The sequence below is a fragment of the Silene latifolia genome, chromosome 3 (genome assembly GCF_048544455.1).
Source record: "Silene latifolia isolate original U9 population chromosome 3, ASM4854445v1, whole genome shotgun sequence".
NCBI classification, from domain to species: domain Eukaryota; kingdom Viridiplantae; phylum Streptophyta; class Magnoliopsida; order Caryophyllales; family Caryophyllaceae; genus Silene; species Silene latifolia.
Genome location: NC_133528.1, coordinates 142,875,693 through 142,896,339, shown reverse-complemented (window position 1 = coordinate 142,896,339; position 20,647 = coordinate 142,875,693). Strand labels below are relative to the sequence as shown.

The following is a 20,647-nucleotide window of genomic DNA, read 5'->3' as shown; positions in this document are numbered from 1 at the left end:
TAGCTATCCAAATCTAAAAAAAAACGAAGCAAAAATTAAAACTAAAAGTACAATAGTATAACCAAAATAATGAATGATAACATAAGAGTTTCTAGTACTCCAGTCCGTATAGAGTATGAGTATATATGTAGAGCTTTTTTAATGAGTAGGTTGGATTAAAGATACGAAATATTCAAGAGGTACTCGACTACTTGTAGTACTTTAGCGGGCCGGGTGGGCTAGCCCATCTTACAATTCCCTTGTCCGTATCCGGCCCATTTACTAAATTGGGCCGGACCGGGTTATCCCTTGGCCCATTTTAAAAAAAAATGGTTGTCCAAACCCAGTAAAAAATATGGGCCGGATTATCGGACGGTACACCCCATAAACAGCTCTATGAACAAAGGTTGATTAAACCCCATGAAATAACAGCAGTCTGATAAATGGAGGGACTTGGTGAACTTGGTGAACAGATGATTAATCTGTTGGTAAATTTCCGTAAAATTGTTTACAAGAAACTGTCATTACAGGAAATTCTACAGAAAAGTAAAACCATTTCAAGTAATGTTGTACTCCATGACATTCACATTCCTATTCCTGTCAACTCTGCCACTCTTCTCCAATAATCTCAAGAGCTGTCCAATTACCTTCTTGACCCCCTTTCTCGCGCTCACGTGCAGAAACAAGCGACTGGATTCCTCGCAGCGCTGACTTTACGCCTTCTAGGCAGTCCTTAATATCCACATGTGCATCCTAAACCACGCTACAGATGTCGATGAGGTTTAAACATCGCTATAATCCTACAATGTTACTTATGGAAAGGTTGAGCCGGACAACCCATTGTGATTGATTGGCTATATTTTTGGGTATGCTTAATGCTTTGTTGGTTGGAAAGGTTGAGCCGGACAAGAGGCGTAAAGTGACAGCATCCTTGCAGGTTAATGCTTGAACGCGGATTTAACATAATTTTGATCCCACAATGTTAACAATGATATAAAGAACATTGGGAAAAATGTATGTATCTGTATTCAGTTTGTGTATAAGAATCTCTACAAATTTGTTGATCTTTGTTCTAATTACTAAGGATATTTAAAAGAGATGCTCTAGTTTTTACAAAATGCCTAAACAACGCTTCCAAGATATCGTCAAGTTCCTGAATGTCGAACTCAAGATCGACCATCTGGGTTTTCAAATCCTCAATGTTGTTCTTTTTCTTCTGGCAGATTACAGAGAGTGTATCATCAAGTGCCTCAAATTTACTGCAGGATGGAACCTTCTCATCCCTGTGATGTGCTAATTTCGCCACTACTGACCAACGACTCCTCGTTGACTTCATCTCGGCCCCACCTAAGTAAGACAACAAGGACTTGAAAATGTCGAATGTAATTTGTTCAACTCCTGTGAAAACGTCATCGTTTATTTCAGAAGGTTTGATGCTTTGCAGGCACTTTCTGATCGTCTTTTTGGCTGTTTTCCGGTTGTTTAAGTACTTAGTAGCTTCGTTTGTGATGTTCAGCTCGCCATTGCACCTTCTACGAAGCACTGATTGTAAATCTTGGAGATGTTCCTTCGAGTTAGTCAAAATGTCACGAGATGTAGCACAAATTTCTAAGAGCCTTAGCGAGTTATCTAAGGTCTCCTCGACGCATTTCTGCTGTTGGTTTTGAGGTAGTTGGAGAAACAGAAACACATCGACACAAGAGTAGAGATCTTTAAGGCCGTTTAGCTGGTTGGTCAAGGAGGAGGATGACGTGGACGCAGATTGAGAAGATCTCAACCTGCACAACTTCTCGGCTAGTTGCTCCACAACTGGATGAACCGCTGATGGTAAACTGATAGTACGAGCATGGTAAGAAACTTTGGAAACCGAAGAAGCAGCCATTTTTGTGTGTTTATTTTTCGCGCAAAAAGAACTTGTAAATAAGTTTTTGTTTGTTGAGTTCTCTTCATTGCATCTGCCTATATATATCAGAAAAATAGATAGTCAGAAGGAATTAAAATACTTCAATAATTTTCCAACAAGTGCTTCATGATTAGGGTTTGTTTTCGGATTGTCCCTACTTACCCAGCTCGCCAGCAAATTAATGATCAGATTCCTGATTATTATACATTTCATAGTATATCCATGACGATCATAACAAGCGCTATCATAAGAGTAGTTGCGATGCTACTATCTGTTATCGTGCAAAGTGAAGAGATTATTGCCTTACTGGTTATCTGTAATGTTCCCCTCAATAACACTTCCTGAGACTTAAATAAAGCTACTTGGATGCATTATGCTAAATTTTAAGCCACATTTTCCTGAAATCCATTTTCGGATCAGTTTCCGAAATATAATACATCGGCCTGCACACGAGTGACATCAATGTATTGTCTGCTGTACAGTAAACAGAAGTTCAAAATGAACTGTCAAAAATCTGAGCAGAAGATGTGGCTGGTGCATCTACCAAATAATAATTTACTCGTAGTTAATAAATCATAAATGCACGAATGGCATTGACATTATTTGATTTTTTTATTAAGAGAAATTATTGTTTATAGGTCCTGTAAGTTGAATGCCTGGCATTTAAAGTCCAGTCAAGATTGTCTAGATGCACATGGTTGTTACTGAAAAATAACAGATTAATCCATCATAACTGATTTATGATTAACATATTTTATTACTAATCGCGTTGTTTTAGTTCCATTATTTCGTTTGATAATCATCGTGTGGCTTCGTTCTGATTGCGGATCCAGCTAAATAAGTTTACCAAAGGGTTATTTGCATTTAACAGCCCATGAAATGACAACATTCTGATAAATGAAGGGACTTGGCGAAAAAATGATTAATCTGTTGGTAAAATTGATTACCGTAAATTCTGAAGAGAAGTAAAACCATTTCCAGTAATGTTGGAGTAGCATTCACATTCCTACTCCTGTCAACTCTGCCACTCTTCTCCAATAATCTCAAGTCCTAAGCCACGCTACAGATGTCAACGAGGTTTGAAGACCGGTTAGCATATTCTCAACTGATTGCGATTATGGTTTTTTGGTTGGACAGGTTGAGCCAGACACAAGCCGTGCCCAACGTAGAATTTGTGGCCCACGGACAGCCAGGATGCCAGGTTAGGAACGAATTAACGGGTTTGGCATATGTAAATCTTTGAAAACACACTATTCTTATTTGCTTTTTTTTGAGGATGGTCCCAACAGACGAGACGATCCTTGAATAATTCTACGGAAAACCTAACTATGTTTACAGGAAGCAGCAACAGTTCATTATTCATTAACACAGTCAAACAGAGCTATAAGGCTTATTAGGGTATGATTAATTGATAAAATTCGAAACTAAAATACAGCAATATTAATAAGAAGATTATATGTTTATAAATTATTTTTATTTTTTAATTATACGAATATATTTCCCTTGATCACATTTTTACTTTGTACAATTCTCAAGTCAACAGAGTTTTCACTTCTCATTGACTAAGAATATTGAGCAGGGTTGCCCTGCTCCTTACAAGACACCTAAACAACCCTTCAAGCACTTCTTCCAAATCTTGCACACTCGAGTCTAATTTGACCATTTTACCCCTCAAAATCTCTGCTTGAAACCCATTGATGCAAATCCTCCTCTTTTGAGAAATTGTCAATGAACTCAAACTCGAATCAACATCATCAAACTCATTAACACATACTTCCTCTTCCGTCTCAATATCGATATTTTGATGAAGTATTAGCTTACACATAATTATAGACAAACTAGCACTTCTCTTATGAGTTTGTGCCTTAGTCCCTGAAATTACTTCCAATAATGACTCAAAAATCGCGGCTGTTACTCCTTCAACCTTCCTCAACACATCAATTGTCGCGAAATTCTCATCGTTTTCTACTTCTCCTAGAGAAATAGATTTCTTAGTCATGCCTTTAACATCCTTCAAGCATTTCTTACACACCATTTTAGTCTTTTTTCTCATGTTCATGTACGCAATAACTTCGTCACCAATGCTTAACTCCCCATTCGATCTTCTTCTAAGAGAAGATTGAATTTCTTGTGTATGCTCTTTAGTTTGTGACAAAACATCGTTAACATTGCCACAAACATCCAAGAGTTTCAATGATCCGTCGATCAACTCATCGACGCATTTAGCAACCGAAAGTTGCACTAATTTTTGTTGGTTTTGTGGGAGAAGAATGAAATCAACTAAGACATCATACAACTCTTTAAGGTTGTTAAGCTTGTGACCAAGTGAGGATATTTGAGACTCTGAAGTCGAGGAAACCTCGACCTCAGAGTCTAAAGATGTTAACCTTGATAAATGCTCGTCGATTCGAGGGACTAATGGATGAGGTCTAGATGGCAAACTAATGGAACGAATTGGTTGGTTTGAAGGAGAAGTAGCCATTTTGTATTATTGCAACAATTATGTGAGATTGTGATGTGTTGATGTGTTGATATAATTTTGTATGCTAAGGTTTATGTATTTATAGAGATCATATATAAATTAAAAAAGAGACAGAAAGAATCTGAGGGTTTATATTTTATTGGAAGTTTAACATGATTTTTAATGCAAATTTCAGCTGTTTTTATGGCTGGTCTTTCTCCTAAAGTCTAGTTTGATGACTGACTAGAAGTGAAATATAAATAACTAGGAAATGAAAATTTGTTAAATACTACCTCCGTCTCCGTCATTTGTCTACCTATTTCATTTTAGTGTGTCTCATTCATTTGGATATTAGGAATGTTTTTTTGTGGGTAAATTGATCATTGAATTGTCTAATTGTCCACTTGTCATCCATGAACTATACTCATAGATGGTCCCCCTCCCCTCCCCCTCCTTAATCCTTATGCCAAAAGTAAACGTAAATAAATGACGAAATATTACAGATTTACATTGTTCATGTCAATGTACACCCTAACTGATGAGAAAACTCCAAATTATGCTTAGATATTTCGGGTTAATGTTGTCAATTCCAACTTTTTAATTAACTAAGACGTTTTTTCTAACATATGTCCTAAAAAAAACTTAAATATGGTATCTTGTGAATCTTCACATATTTAGGTTTTTAATATGGTATTAAGACACGCGTTAAAAAAACCAATCACCCTTTTATAATTATTTCAAGATTCAATAGTCTACTTGAGCTTGCTTTGACGCGGCGACAATTTTGTCTCCTGAATCAAGAAAAGGTCAAAGGAATGCGTAGTGTAGTTTTTTGGAATTTGGGGATTTGTATAACATCTTGGATTCTGTTACTTCCAAGATATATTCCAGCTGTAAAAACGATCCTTCCATCAGCAAAAAAAAACTTTTTTTTTGGTGATGAAAGATAGAGTTGTGTATATAGTAGTTATATCATTATTATCCGTTCGACCACTGAAATTTTTCACACCCCAAAATTCAAATTCCGACTCTGCCACTACAACTCATAAGAATAAAACCATCTGACCTCATAATAAGAGCCTAATAGGGGGAAAACTTGTCATTCCTTTACTTATAGCGGTGTGAAGTTACTGTAGGTAATATTACACTACTGATCCACATTATGAAATTACTAACCAATATCGGTAATAATAACAAGGAACAAACATATATATAAAAAACTAAGAAAATCCGGTCTCGTAAATATTTGAGATTGACTAACCTAAACCAACATTGGAACAATTTAACAAGTTAAACGTAAAAGGAAAAAAAAATAACACGGCATAAATGTCGAGAAATAAACGTAAACTAATGAAAAGAGATTAAAATGAGGTAAAAAAATCATTGAAAATAATTTGGGACAGGTGATCAGATATGTCTCTGGCATTCCACGCTAGAGCATTACTAAGCAATAATAATGAAAAATGGAAGACAAGAAATCACATGATATGTCTGAAAAATGTATATCATGATCCTTGAATTATGCAAACTTCACGAGTGACAACTTATTTTCAAGAAACACCATGTTATTTACATTTGTTCTGAAATTTGTGATTTTCTCTTTTTTCAATGAGTGATTTCAGGTTGATTTTAGCCTTATACGAGGATTATTTTGAATCTTTATGTCAACTTGTTAAGTTATAAGTGTCAAAAGAAAAATAAAAAATGCAATACATAATATGTATGTTACGTGACACATGACGCCGTGTCAAATATGAGGTTGTGTCGGGTTTGGATCAGAGTAATGTAAGTCACTTGGATAAAACGAACTATGATGAGATCTCAGGTCGACTTACCGTTTACTGGTCTAACTCCGAGCAATTGACCATATGTTGAAATCCCAAGCTGAACTTTGTGAAGTGTCTGAAGACTCGGGTTCATTTCTGTAGAACTGCGTGTATCTGGGTTCTAAAATGTGAATAAAAGTGCAAGGACGTCAATGGTCACACAGTTACACAGCTTATACTGAATATTAATTCGCAAATTCTTGTTTCAAACGGCCAATTCCGTCTGAAACAAATAAGACAGGGTCTTTACATTTCAGTTTTGACTGGAACTATGGTTAACATCATGAACAATTAAGACCCGAAGAAATAATAAACCTTATTTTCATCAATCAGTTTGTATCACCTTTCTGCCTCTTTTCTAAGAAGGCAGTGACTTCATTTAGCATGTCGACGCCCCTTGAACATATAGCATATCTATCTTAGCCCGTGCATAAGCATTCTTAAACTCAGGTGAAACAGGAAAAGGTGGATGATTTTAAAACAAGTTTTTATGTCTATAAGCATTCAGCATTCTTAAACTCAGGTGAAACATGTTATTTGAAAGCACAAAGGTTACCACATGATAGGATACAACACGCAATGATTGAATGTCTCGCATTGGAGAAAGATGTTTTACAATAATGCAAGTAATAATAGAACTAACCTGTGTTAATGGTTCAGATGCAGCACATGTTTGAATAATGTGATCATTCATGGCCTGCCAGATGAAGCGAAGACAACTGACACATGATATAGTTAAGTTTCATTGTGATGGTTACATCAAATAAGAGACACATGTAGACGGCGTGACATACTTGTGGGTTGTCTCCAATGGCGGAGCCAAAACTTTTTGGTTGGGGTCGCAAATGTTTATGAATTTTACATTTGAGGGAAAATGTAAACAGCGTTGAGGAAAAACGAGAAATGGAAACAAAATGTTGATGGAAAGTACTGAATTCATTTGTAAAACGAGAAATGGTTTTACAAATGACAACCATTTCCTTCACTAATACCAAAATCAAAATGACAGTTTCGCATGAACTCTGTTATGAAGGACGGTGAGGCTGTAACATTCAATACTACCACATAAAGGCAAGGAAATCAGAGATGCTCAAGTATCAAGTATGAAACGTCTGTCTACCGCCTATATACTACAGCTCTACAGGAGTACGGGTAAATGCAGTAACCGAGACATAGAAGGGATTACCATTTCTAGGATATTCGGGAGAGGCGTACGCAAGATTGGTGCAGAAACTTTGTCTGTCGCCACCATTTCATTAATACAATACCTGAAAGTCTAGCATCAGCTTTCTGCCACAGCCACGATAAAAATCAGAAAATTAACAAGATTTGTTGATTTTACAATATAGTCAACATAATGCCTCTGATAAAATTAAAATAATTATAGGATCTTGGGAAGATTTTGTCCTACCTCATCAAAGAGTTCCCTAACTTAACAGAATCCTATAACCATTTGGATCATGGTACAATGGTCGTCCTTCAGAATTACATTGAAAACCTACTCTAAGCTGCATCGCCCGCTCAATAGCTTGTTTTCTTGGGGGGCAAACAGAAGACCTCAGATTGTATTACATGTACCTGAAACATAAGCAAATCTGATCTTGTAAAGTAAGCTTGATTTCAAGACTTTTAACCATAAAACATACTCCGTAACTTGCGTTATAAATTGCACGCAACTCATAAGGAACACATCAAAGAAGTTACTGGAGCATTATCCAAGGGAATCAAGTCAACCAACAAACAAAATCAATTTGTTAAAACATGCTTTGCCAAGATCATCTTGGGAATAAGGATCTACTCTAATGTTTTTGTTATTGTTGTTGTGAACGTATCGTGGACATAGTTTCAAGTCTAGCAGTTATCAAAGACTCGAATGTCATACGAGATTAACACGTTGATGACCTAAATCACAATTGCTCAGAATGAGATAAAATGTCTTGGAATTATGAATGCACAAACACCAGCTCGGTACCAGTCTTAGAATCTACAAATGATAGAAATTACATCTACATATACGGCTAGTTAGCTATAATCTAGGAATGATGCAAAATATACTCTAATATAATAATTACTGAGTACTAATCTAACAGAATCAGAACAGCCAACAAGAGCTTAGTGACAGTCTGTTCTTAATAAGATCGTCAATGCAATAATGCATTCAGAGATACGACCACCGGCTATCAAAAGGCAGTGTAACTAGTAACTTATCCTTTTGTCCACAAACTCAGGAGTCAGGAGACTCAGGACCACTACATAGAGAATGCCTCCCTTAAATAGAACATCAAATGTGCAATAACATGTTTGCACATACGAGTTAGTTTAGCAATCATGTGATTTTTAGATCATTATTCTTTGCTCGACAGATTCTTCCCTAGACATCAACCAGTGGAAGAATCAGAACAACATGACCGTTTGTAAACAGGTTCTTCTTTCTATAAAAATCCTTAACAAGGATGTATCATACCCACAAGATTTGTGAAAAATCTGTAGCAGAACATCAGTCTGTTTACCGTATTGACGATTTTGCAGCATTACTAGTTCCTCTTAACTTCCTGATTAACACCTCGTTCCAATTCTAATTGGATAGATACGTGCAACTCCAGATTGTAGGAAATTCATTCCTGCACAACTGATGGTATATATAATCTCCACAGCACATTACAATGCCACTTTACAGACCTGTCAGAAAATTGGTTCTTCAGACTTAATTATTTACCTTCTTGATCCGACACATCCACACGAATTACCAATGACAGGTTGACACTCTTCAATGCTGAGATATTTTCATTGGCTCGTTCAGCGAGAAATGTCGTTTTTGAGACATTCACATTCTTCACTGACATCATCTCTGAGGTACCCTACATTAACCACTCCAAGGTTAGAGGTCCAACCCTGAACATAGTAAATTGGTGAATGCAATAGAACCCATACACTATTTTAGTTGGAAAATCGATATAAGGACAACCATTATAGCAGAAATGTTTACATATGGTCAGTGGTCTGATAACCTAACATATACAACTACAGCGATTTTGTTTCGTTAACTGAGGCACAAGCTTGACTGAAAAAGCTTTACAGACGCAGTAGCCTATTAACGCATTTTCTGAGGTACAAGCTTGCAAATCATTCAGCAAACAATGATTGAACAATGTATAGTCAATGAGGGCATCACGTCACACCTTATGTAAATGATAAAATAAATCCTATTTTTACAAACAATCTTGATTCTTACACTATAAAGGCTTTACAGAGGCAGCATCAGATAACCGGCACTAGCTGACTAGCTCATAGTTCTGGGATTTTATCATGACTCCTTAAACTAAAATTTACAATAATCATTGAAATATGGCAAACAAATTTCCTAAGAATAGCTAAAGCTCCATGCAATCTTAGAGAAGCAAAAAGATTAATGTACTGCAATCAAAGCGACAGACCGCCATCACTCAGCCCGGTAACCACATCTCAAAAATCGAAAAATTATGTCCAGCACTAACCTAGACAAAGAACATCAACGTTCAATCACATAATCCTCGCGACTAGAAATCCATCACCCAAACACTCTCCATCATGTGAATTCTTATTTATGGAAACACATAATATATGATAACTATTCGAATTTCAGGGAAAGAAAACCCGAAATCTTCACGATAAAAACAGATTCAAAATTATCCGATATCTGCGTTGAAATACAATAATCGAGCAAAGAAACGGAAATTTAATCAACCTCTATTAAGCTTTGCCCTAATTTAAAAAAAATTAGGGGAATTTCAGTCCATCTCCATCACAAACTACACAACACACATAAACCCTAATTAACACAATACAAAATTGCGAATTCAATCAGAAATTATACCGAAATAACAACGCGATAAAGATCAAAATCAAAGACATGATGAACAAAGTATGAATTATGAATGAATACCTAGATTAAAATAGCGGTGTATAGTCTCGTAACTCCCTCTATTTTTATTTTTTATTTTTGAAGTTGCCGCGTTTTTTTCCCGTTGCACTCTTCTATTATTTGCATATATACTCTGTCATTTGTTTACCTTTTAGTTTGCTTCAAAGACGAACAAAAGAAAAGGGGAATGAGCACATCAAAAACATTTTTAAAATAAAAAGGTAATTAACTAAGACACCCAAAATAAAAATAAAAAAAAAGTAAATAAATGACCGGGATGGAGGAAGTATATACTTTATTTGATCAAATTCAGGTTTGATTATTTGGATTGGGTTAGTTTGAGTTTGTTCACTTTGCTGTATATTTTGTTTTCCGTTCAAGTAAAATTTTAGGTTAGTTTTGGATAGGGTTGAGAATCGGTCTGAGTGCGGACCGAAGACCGAAAATAAAAATTTAGTGGACCGAAGACCAGACCTAAAACTATCGGTTCTGGATCGGACCAAACCGGAAATATTTGGTCCGGTCCGGTTTTGGACCGAAATGGACCTAAAATTAGTTTTTTCACTATTTCGTATACGATAGTTACATTTTAATTCCGCTAAATAAAATACATTTAAATAATTAAACGACTCTTTTTATGAAAATCATTGACAATACTAATTTATTATGTCTTTTGAAGATAAAATATTAATTTGATTCATAATATTTTAATTTTGCGTCATTAAAAACATGAAATTTGGTCCATTCGATCCGGACCTAAATTAATGGTCTTGAACCGGACCGGACCGGACCAAAGACCAAACCTTGAAAAATTAGGACCAAGGACTGGACCAAAATAATTCTATCCCGATTTGGCCTAGACCAAATGGTCCGGTCCGGTCCATTTTACCGGTCCGGACCTAAATTTGCTCACCCCTAGTTTTGGATGAGCTACTATCAGTCTCTTTAGATTTGGGCTTGGATTACTTTTGTTCATGACTATTTTGGGTCGGTGGTTATAACGGTTACATTTGTAATAACAATTCTCATATAGGAACATTTTATAGCATGGGATTGGCTCAATAGGAGAATAGCCAAAAGTTACTAAATCCTGCACGTTGTTTACTAAATCTCACACACTTTGCCCTAATATTTCCAAACTACCCTTCCTCATAAAAAAGGCCTAAAAAGAGTTATCTTCCTTCTCTCTCATTGACCTAACCAATTCATTAACAATTCAACAATTATGAATCGTAATTCACACATATCACACGTAATTTCTCCGTTTTATCATCACTAATTTTATTTATCGTCTTTTAATTGATGTAATTAATATTTTTTTAAAATAATTAATTTTACAATTATGGTTTAGATTAATGGATTAATATTGATGTAGTGTTTTTGAAGTCGTGGTTGTGGGTCCCTACTGGCCGGAGTAGGGTGGTCGAGTGCACGGTGGGCGACCTGATTCGTGGTAGCGGTGGAACGTCGTTGAACATGCCGGAGTAGTTTGTGTGATGTTGTCGTTGTGTGTTAGGCGTTGGACGACAGGGATTGGGTGGTCGTTACGGTGGACTGTGGTCGGCGTTGGGAGGGGGCGGGGAATGGTGGTCGACGTTGGGAGAGTGATAATATTACTCAATCCCGTATATTTCTCCTTTATTTTTGGTAACTCGTTGTCTTATGATGACACTGACATATTTGAATATGCGAGTTATCAATATAAAACACTAAATATTTTTTCTTAAATTTATTAGCTAATTTATGGGAGCTTTTTGTTATTGGGCTAGTTTTATACATAAAATTGTTGTGTAACACCCATTTTATCAATAAAACTAGCCCAATAACATAAAAGCCAACCAAAATAGTTAATATACTTTTATAAAAATGTTTTATTTGATAATCTAATATTTTGTTTTGATAACTAAAACATTTAACTATATATCCGTATTCATCGTAAGATATCGTGTTGTCAAACGAAATTAAAATGTAAATAAAATTACATAATTTATTTTCGCAGTACGTTTTTTACTCAATACAATACTTTTTGCACCAAACTTTCCATTTGTTTGCCCTTTACTAAAAAAAATCACCCTATTTTTCTCTCCCTTCTCTCTAATATTGAAACCTTAGCCATCTTCAACCACATTAATATTTTCAATTATGAACGATTATTCAAGTGACAAACAGGTAATTAATTCGTTAATTCTATATTACTTAATAATTTGAATTTTTTTATGATTTAGTTTCTTTTTGAATTAGGCAGAATAATTGAAAATTTAATCGTGAACTATATCCTTTTAATCGTGTACTATGGCAGATTAATTGGAAATTTAATTAGTTAATGGGATTATATTAAACTTAAATGAAAAAAACGATTAAACGGGGATGGGATAGAGACTATGGTGATTAAATTTTTGTAATTTTTTGTATAAAAAAAACGTCATTGTAGTGCACAGACGGTTATGGTTACAGTAAGGGTGCACAGACGGCAAGGTTGGGAATGCGACGTCGGTGAGGATGGGACGGCGACAAGGTTTGGTCGCCGGCGAGGGTGGGTCTCCGGCAAGATTAGGTCACCGTTGAGGGTGCACCGATGATCATTGTTTTTTTTTTTTGTTTTTTTTTTTTTCCTTTTTTCTCATGGTAGTACAGTGATATGAATTACAAGGCTGGATATACAACATGATTAAGCATCAAAACTTAAAAAATACAAAATAATTATGATCAAATCAAAGTCTAAGATAGCAACATTAGATCATTGTAGATGAATATTGACACTTCTGTATACCCTCTTTTATATCGTTGTATGATAGAACCTTCCACGAGGGCTCTTTTGATCTAAAGTAGCGTTAACATAGAAATGAACTCGACATTTGCCGTCACACATGTAGAATTGACAACAGTCTCTACACTGCATAAATCATCATTAACAAAACAATTTTACACAAACAAAATACATATCTAACACCAGTCTCACCAAGCAAAGATATTAAATCCAACAAATGGGTAGACATAACCCAAAACTGGGTACAAAAACTCTCAAATAAAGAGAGAACAAGGCTTTTATTATCATAGAGAGTACAATACATAACTAAATATTAGGATTATATAAAATACGGGTTTTCTATTCTATGCCCAGTGGACATAGGTTAAGAAAGCAAAAATAGAAAGATTTAAATGTTTTCCTTAAAAAAAAAAAGCAAAAGTAATTGTTTATTACAATTACCTATAAAAACATTATTAAATTCTTTTTTTTTGGTTTTCTTAGAGCATGTACAATAGAGAGGAGATTATGATCATCTTATTTATTTTTTCCCCCTCTCTTTTTTGGACACCTTACTTTCTCTATCATTCACTTCCATCCTCACTATTTTCATCCTCTTCTTATTTATTTTTCCCTACAATAGAGAGGATCCTTTTTTTTATCCTCTAACATTTTAATTGCATTTCAACTTATATTAAAAGAAAAAAAATAAAAAGCAAATACTAAATATGGACAAATATAATTGGATAGTTGGCATAAGGGCCAATGTTCCAAAACTAGAGGAAGTGGAGAACATCCTCCTTCTAAGAGGATCCTTTATACATACTCCACAATAGAGAGGACCTCCTCTTAGATGAGAGAGAGAGAGTGCTAAGAGAAGAGTAAATCATCTCTATTGTACATGCTCTTAACCTATGCCTAGTGGACATAGATTAGAAAAAATTTATAAAATAAATGATCATCGTCAAATTTGATGAATGATAGCACCCATACCAAGGGGTTGTTTGGTTGACACTTGAATAACATAGGAATTGAAAAATCCCATGAATTGCAAAAATATGGGTTGTTTGGTTGCCATATTTTTTGGGAAATGGAGGAATTAGAAGTTCCCAGGAACTTCCAATGCCTACATAATGTAGGAATTGGCTTACCTACTCCCCCTTGGTCATTGGAAGTTCCCATGGAATTTAATTCCTACATGAGCAACCAAACACTTTTGTCAAATTCACCCGAATTATATGCAGGAACTTAATTCCCATGAAATTGAAGTTCCTAGGAAAATTAAGTCCCTTGATCAACCAAACGAATCCCAAGATTAAAAACCCATCTTATTAAACAGTTTGTGATATACGTAATAATAAGGAGTCGTTTGGTTACCACTTGAAAAACACATGCATTAGAAAATCCCATAATTTTAAAAAAACAAGGTTGTTTGGTTGCCATTTTTTTAGGAGAATGTAGGAATTGGAACTTCCCAGGAATTTCCAATGCCTACATGATGTGGGAAGTGGCTTACCTACTCCCCCCTTGGTCATTGGAAATGTCTGTGGAATTTAGTTCCTACATGGGCAACCAAACAATTTTGCCAAATTCACCCGAATTAGATGGTGGAACTTAATTCCTATGAATTGCAAGTTCCTAGGAAGTTGAGGTTCCTTGATCAACCAAACGACTCCTAAGTATTCGCATGGTTTAAATTACTTGTTTCGAATAGTGCTTATCAAGTTTAGGTCTGGTGGATTGGACCATTTGGTATGGACCTAACCCAAACCAAATACATTAAGACATGATTCTTTCTAAAGTTTCAGGTTTTGGTCGATTTATGGCCCAACACCAATTAGTTTATGTCCAGATTAAATGGACGGTATTTTATGCTATTCTAGACTAATATAGGAGCGTTCTATATAGCATAAGACTGACCTAAAAACAGAGAAACTCAAAGATAACATTTTAATTTAATTTATATTTAATTTTTTTTGTTAATAACCCGACATTTTTTTATGAAACTAACATTATTTAATTTGATAAAATATAAAAATAATCATTACATACTCCGTACTTAATAGTGGCAACTTACTTTTTATATATTCCCGTTCGATCTAAGACTGGAACAGACGAAAACAATAAGGTCAGTCCTTACTCGACCTAACTTTTTGTGTGAGATTATCTCACATAAAAATATACTTCCTCTATCTTGATCATTTGTTTAGTTTTGATTTTGGCACAAAAACCAAGAAAATAGGATCGAGTGAACTTAATATTTGATGACAATTTGAGCAAGTTGAGTGTAGATGATCAAATTATTCATCAATGATATTTCTAAAATAGTAAGGTAAACAATTGAATAAGACACTTAAAATGGAATAGTAGTTAAATAATTGATTGGGACTGAGGGAGTATAAAGAATGAAATTCTTGAATTGCTATAATATCCACAACTTTGATGAATTGACAAATGATGAGAATCAAGTGATCATATAATCATATCAAACCTTATCGTTTCTCTCATTGTTCCAATGTTGATCACCAAAAAAAAAAAAAATTCTTCATGTTAAGCACTTAACGTAGAATCCTGCATGAATAATTGGATTGAATATATTCAATTTGTTTTACCACAATAATATTTTCATGTTTAGTCATTTTCAATTTACCTTCTTTTCTCGACCTAAGATGTAATTGGAGATCTTGTTTCGGCCAGCTTTTTGCCTACCAAATATTCCGGTTCGAATTCTCTCCATTTCCTGAAAATAAATAGACCTCTATTTTTTATAAAGGGTTCGGATTAAAATCTTATGTCAATATTTATTAAATTGGCCACATAATCGAATGTGCATTGTCAAGGCTACATATAAATGTAGAATCAACACATACATATTCATCCCCTCCAAAAAAAAAAAACACATACATATTCATGCTTATGGAGATTTATAATCACAATTTATTTCATATTGTTTTGTGGTTTTTATTGTACCGAGAAGAGAAAGTCATTTTGTAGAAATTAAAGTAAACTAAAAGAAAACGTTTCATCATAAAACTAGCGTGTAATTTGATGAATAATGTACTCAATAATTCACACTAAACACCACCATGACGTTTAATAAAACCTTCTTTTGATCTATATTGTTTTTTTTTTTAAACTTTGACTTTGATTATAATTTCAAATATTTGAGTATTTGACCTATGATTGACCTAGTTTGCATTAAAGTGTTATTGATTAGAGGTGTTCAAATGCATGTTCAGGCTAGTAACGGGACCATGTTAAACATAAAATTTTGGTCTGCGAACAAGAGAGTAGGTGGGTTTGAGACAGACTCGTGGCTTGAGTCATTATATATTTTCGAAAATGCCTTATCTAAGATCGCTTCTTTTGCATGCCGGACCGGACGAGTTCGATGGTCTATTGTTAACAGCTCTAGTTTGGATTATGAGTTTATGACTATCTTAACTAATGGCTAAGGCTCTTTTTAGTATAGGCCTATAGCTAGGGGGTTACATATATAGACCATAGTGTTTCATTTATCTTTTGCCAAAATGGCCATTGTGTATTATCCACTAATCACCCCACTAAATCTAATGCGCATATATATACACCATTAGTTGATGCTAGTTTTTTGTTTTTACTCAATTAACCACATTGCTAAATTTTATTCACCATAACACGTACAAATCAAAAACAATATTTTATTTTCTAAAAATTAAACGATCACATTCCACATTTTAATTTTATAAGAAGTGGCTCCATTTAGATCACTTAGACTAATAGAAAACAAAATTAGTGCTAGTGCATGTATATAATTAATAATAGGGCCATTATCTCCAAAAAGGGTAAATAATTTTTTTTAACTCCATCATGCTTGGAGAAATTAAAGGTCCAAAGTAGCCCCCAAACAATATCTTTTTTTGTAAGGAAACGAAAAAAAAAAAAAGAGAAATCCTCTCATTGGACCTTCTCATCATAAAATATCTAAAACATGTAAAATGGCTCGGTTTTTTCCAAACTAATAATAATGATTATAAATAAACTAGTACTTCCTGCATCTCAGTCATTGGTAAACAAATAAATGATTTGAGAAAGAATAACTAACAATAGTTTAACAAATTTAGTTTATTGATATATACACTAACATCTTAAATTCTCTTTTTTTTTTTTTGTATCTATGTAAAACCGTCACATATAAAACTCGATCAAACGGATAATATAAACAATTTCATGCTTAATTAATAGGTTTTTCTCACAAATAATACACTTTCGTACAAATTTTATGACCTATATATAGTTTTTCAAGCTTGACCACCCACGATTGTGCATTCATCAAATTTAGCTAGCTAGCCATAACTAAAGAGCAATAAACATGAAATTAGAGCAATTACATAATCACAACTCCCCTAACAAATCATTTAATCATCCTATAACTAATTTCTCAACCAAATCATTCATTTCTTCTTTGTTTAACTCAATAGTTCTTCATGCCAACCCATTAGGGTTACACATTTGTTATTTTCTCACAATCACGGTACTTGGTTACTTGGCCTTGAAGCTTTCAAAGCCAAGAACCGATTACACCCCAACCGATTTTGATCTGTTTTTCACTGCAGCCTCAGCTAGCACCGTTGCAAGTCTATCAACCGTCGAAATGGAAGTTTTTTCTAATACACAACTTGTTATCATGTTCACTTTAATCTTCCTTGGCGGTGAAATTTTTATTTCCTTGCTTGGCCTTCAATTACGACGGTCCAAGCTAATTTCATCGTCTCTTCATAAAAATCGCGCTAATTCAAGCATAGCCGATCAAGAACAAAGTATTGAATTAGGTTCAGTCATGTTTCAAAAACCCGTAGAAAGTGATCACGACGATGAGACGAGGTTGTTACACAACTCGATAAAATCGTTAGGGTACGTTGTCACGGGATACATCCTAGTCGCGCATGTCCTAGGAACAAGTTTAGTATCCATGTACATTAGTCTCACTACTAATGCAAAAAGTGTCCTAGAGAATAAAGGACTAGTCCTACTAACATTTTATGTTTTCACCACGGTTTCGACTTTTGCCAATTGTGGTTTCATCCCAACAAACGAAAACATGATTGTTTTTAGGAACAATCCCGGCCTTCTATTGATTCTTATACCTTTTGGTCTAGTCGGCGAGACGTTGTACCCGCCATGCCTAAGATTAATCATTTGGGTTATGGAAAGGTATACTAAAAGAAAAGAGTACACTTACATGTTAGAGAATTATAAGGAATTAAATTATGGACACTTGATGTCTAGCAAAGAGTGTTGGTTTTTGGTTGCGACGGTTTTTGGGTTTTTAACGTTGCAATTTGTGACGTTTTGTATTATGGAATGGAGTTCCGGAGTTATGGAGGGGATGAGCTCGTACGAGAAGGTTGTAGGATCGTTGTTTCAGATGGCTAATGCAAGACATGCAGGGGAATCTGTAGTTGATCTCTCTGTTGTTTCCTCTGTTATTTTGGTGATATTCATCGTCATGATGTGAGTACTATTCTTTTCTCAACTCTTATATATAACGGGGTTTGAACAATCAAACGGGTATAATATTGAGTGTTAGAATATAAAACTGATCATGGACTTCAACTAAAAGCTTAAGTTGATGGTTGGAGTCTCATGATCGGTTTTATATTCCAATAAAAAGCTTAAGCAACGCTGATAGTTGGAGTCTTATGATCGGTTTTATATTCTAACAATGCGAATAGAATACCTAATTAATTTTAGAACGGAATCGATGCAGGTATTTTCCACCATATACGTCGTTTTTACCAATTGGGTATCAACAACAAGAAGAAGACATACAAAGTATCAAAAGTAGGAAAATGTATAAGAAGAAGAACATCATCCAAAATCTTATATTCTCTCAACTTTCCTATTTGACAATCTTTGTTATCCTAATATGCTTTACGGAGAGGAAAAGTTTAAAGGACGATCCACTCAACTTCAACGTTTTAAACATAGTCTTCGAAGTTATAAGGTAATACTCCCTCAGTCATAAACCTGGCAAAATCGACCCGACCCGATTGGCTCGACCGAAAAAGATTGTCCTCAAATTGACCCAAATTACAGAACCCGAAACCCAAATAGACCCGACCCGACCGAAAATGACCCGAGCTTTCTTGACTCGTAATAGACCCGACCCGAAATGAGCCGATCCGAAACCATCCAACCCGAAAATGACCCGGCAAAATATAACTCTAAATGATCCAAAAAGACCTTAAATGACTATTTTCTCTTAATCATGACCCGAAAATGACCCGATTCGAAATAACCCGACCCACTTGACCCGAAATAAATCCGACCAACAAACCCGAAACAGACCTGTAAACTGAAATGACCCGCCCGGCCTAAACTGAAACTGTGACAAACCCGAACTAGCCCGACCCGAAATAAACCCGACCAACAAACCCGAAACAGACCTGTAAACTGAAATGACCCGCCCGGCCTAAACCAAAACTGTGACAAACCCGAACTGGCCCGACCCCAACTGGCCCAACCGAACCCGACCTGACTGACACGTTTGCAAGGTCTTCAGTCGTCCCGTAATTTGTTTAGCTTTGATTTAGATTAACACAATAATAATGTTTATTATTGTTTTAATGAGTTGCATGCATGCAGTGCGTATGGAAGTGTGGGATTTTCAACGGGATATGGTTGCAAACGAAGACTGAAGTTGGATGAAAATTGCATTGATAAATCATATGGTTTGGCCGGATGGTTTAGTAAAGAGGGTAAAGCCATACTCATCTTGGCCATGTTTTATGGTCGATTTAAGAAATTTAACGTCCATGGTGGTCAAGCTTGGAGACTTATATAACATTATTCTTTTATCATAAATTCTTGTTTAAGATTTATTTATCTTAAACTTAAGACGGGTCAAATAGAAGGAATAAGACGAAATAGCAAAGCTACTACGGACTATAGCAAAACAATTGTCATAACTAGCCATGTGGAATGTTATTTATTTGACTTGTTTTAGTCTCAAAACAGATATATCCGTCTTATAAGACATAGTGTTATTTTATATATGCACTCGTAATTAGGGTTAGTTTGTTACGGGTTATGTACATTATTTTCCCCACACGTTTTATGATATAACAAAATTTTAAGCCCCTCAAAAGAGTATCGTTACTGGGGGCTTTTAAGGCCCTGGGTAACCACGGGTGTCGGGTCTCAGATTTTGGCCACCAAATTTACAAGCTTTAACGAAATTCAATACAAACCTCGACGTGTAATACACTCGTACATTTATATTTGAGGCCTTATTTTTTTATGGTATACCGGGCTTTCATTTACATAAGTAACTGCTAGGGTGCAAACCCATGTCCCACATCGGTAGAATAAAGATAGAAGATAATCTTTATAAGTTTGTACAAAATATAATAGTACGAGGCCTTTTGGGAAGGAGCCCAAGAGTAAATCCGTGAGGGCTTGGCCCAAAGCGGACAATATCGTACTATTATGGACAGTGGACACAGGTGCAGCAGAGGCCCAACACGACCTATCTCACGCTTCCGCAAAACAAGTGGTATCAGAGTCCAAGGTTCGACTTGGGCTAGATACGAGGATGCATCAGTAGGTCCAAGACTTGAAGTTTGTACAAAATATAATACTACGAGGCCTTTTGGGAAGGAGCCCAAGAGTAAATCCGTGAGGGCTTGAACCAAAGCGGACAATATCATACAATTATGGACAGTGGCCACAGGTGCAGCAGAGGCCCAACACGAGCTATCTCACGCTTCCGCACAACAAGTGGTATCAGAGCCCAAGGTTCGACTTGGGCTAGATACGAGGATGCATCAGTAGGTCTAAGACTTGAAGT

The 20,647-nt window shown here is 35.4% G+C and overlaps 3 protein-coding genes across 6 annotated transcripts; 1 reads left to right on the top strand and 2 right to left on the bottom strand.

The window, feature by feature from the left end:
- Positions 1-993: 993 nt before the first annotated feature.
- Positions 994-10,189, bottom strand: LOC141648234 (uncharacterized). Of its 4 annotated transcripts, none has more exons than XM_074456747.1 (7): positions 10,092-10,189; positions 8,634-9,027; positions 7,581-7,747; positions 7,356-7,459; positions 6,813-6,866; positions 6,179-6,290; positions 994-1,938 (listed from the first exon to the last, which is right to left on the bottom strand). In XM_074456747.1, the coding sequence occupies exons 4-7, from the start codon at positions 7,419-7,421 to the stop codon at positions 1,052-1,054; spliced, it is 1,119 nt and encodes a 372-aa protein (XP_074312848.1). In that variant the 5' UTR covers positions 7,422-7,459; positions 7,581-7,747; positions 8,634-9,027; positions 10,092-10,189; the 3' UTR covers positions 994-1,051. The 4 variants fall into 4 exon arrangements, with proteins under 4 accessions (XP_074312848.1, XP_074312849.1, XP_074312850.1 ...); XM_074456748.1 differs by having other exon boundaries at positions 8,680-9,027; XM_074456749.1 differs by having other exon boundaries at positions 8,886-9,027.
- Positions 3,263-4,721, bottom strand: LOC141648235 (uncharacterized). The gene has a single exon (XM_074456751.1). It carries the CDS (start codon positions 4,362-4,364, stop codon positions 3,438-3,440), a length of 927 nt encoding a protein of 308 aa, XP_074312852.1. The 5' UTR covers positions 4,365-4,721; the 3' UTR covers positions 3,263-3,437.
- A 6,927-nt stretch (positions 10,190-17,116) lies between the features above and the next one.
- Positions 17,117-19,937, top strand: LOC141646368 (sodium transporter HKT1). The gene is made up of 3 exons (XM_074454280.1): positions 17,117-18,309; positions 18,566-18,802; positions 19,444-19,937. Exons 1-3 carry the CDS (start codon positions 17,168-17,170, stop codon positions 19,640-19,642), a joined length of 1,578 nt encoding a protein of 525 aa, XP_074310381.1. The 5' UTR covers positions 17,117-17,167; the 3' UTR covers positions 19,643-19,937.
- The last annotated feature ends 710 nt before the right edge of the window (positions 19,938-20,647 follow it).

Bases quoted from the DNA above. Each gene is read 5' to 3' on its own strand.
- LOC141648234 (XM_074456747.1), bottom strand. From the start codon at position 7,421: ATGGTGGCGACAGACAAAGTTTCTGCACCAATCTTGCGTACGCCTCTC. The intron at 6,867-7,355 runs GTAATCCCTTCT...TTCATCTGGCAG, and splicing joins TCCCGAATATCCTAGAAATG to GCCATGAATGATCACATTAT. The intron at 1,939-6,178 runs GTAAGTCGACCT...TGATATATATAG, and splicing joins CGGAGTTAGACCAGTAAACG to GCAGATGCAATGAAGAGAAC.
- LOC141648235 (XM_074456751.1), bottom strand. From the start codon at position 4,364: ATGGCTACTTCTCCTTCAAACCAACCAATTCGTTCCATTAGTTTGCCA.
- LOC141646368 (XM_074454280.1), top strand. From the start codon at position 17,168: ATGAAATTAGAGCAATTACATAATCACAACTCCCCTAACAAATCATTT. The intron at 18,310-18,565 runs GTGAGTACTATT...GAATCGATGCAG, and splicing joins GTGATATTCATCGTCATGAT to GTATTTTCCACCATATACGT. The intron at 18,803-19,443 runs GTAATACTCCCT...GCATGCATGCAG, and splicing joins ATAGTCTTCGAAGTTATAAG to TGCGTATGGAAGTGTGGGAT.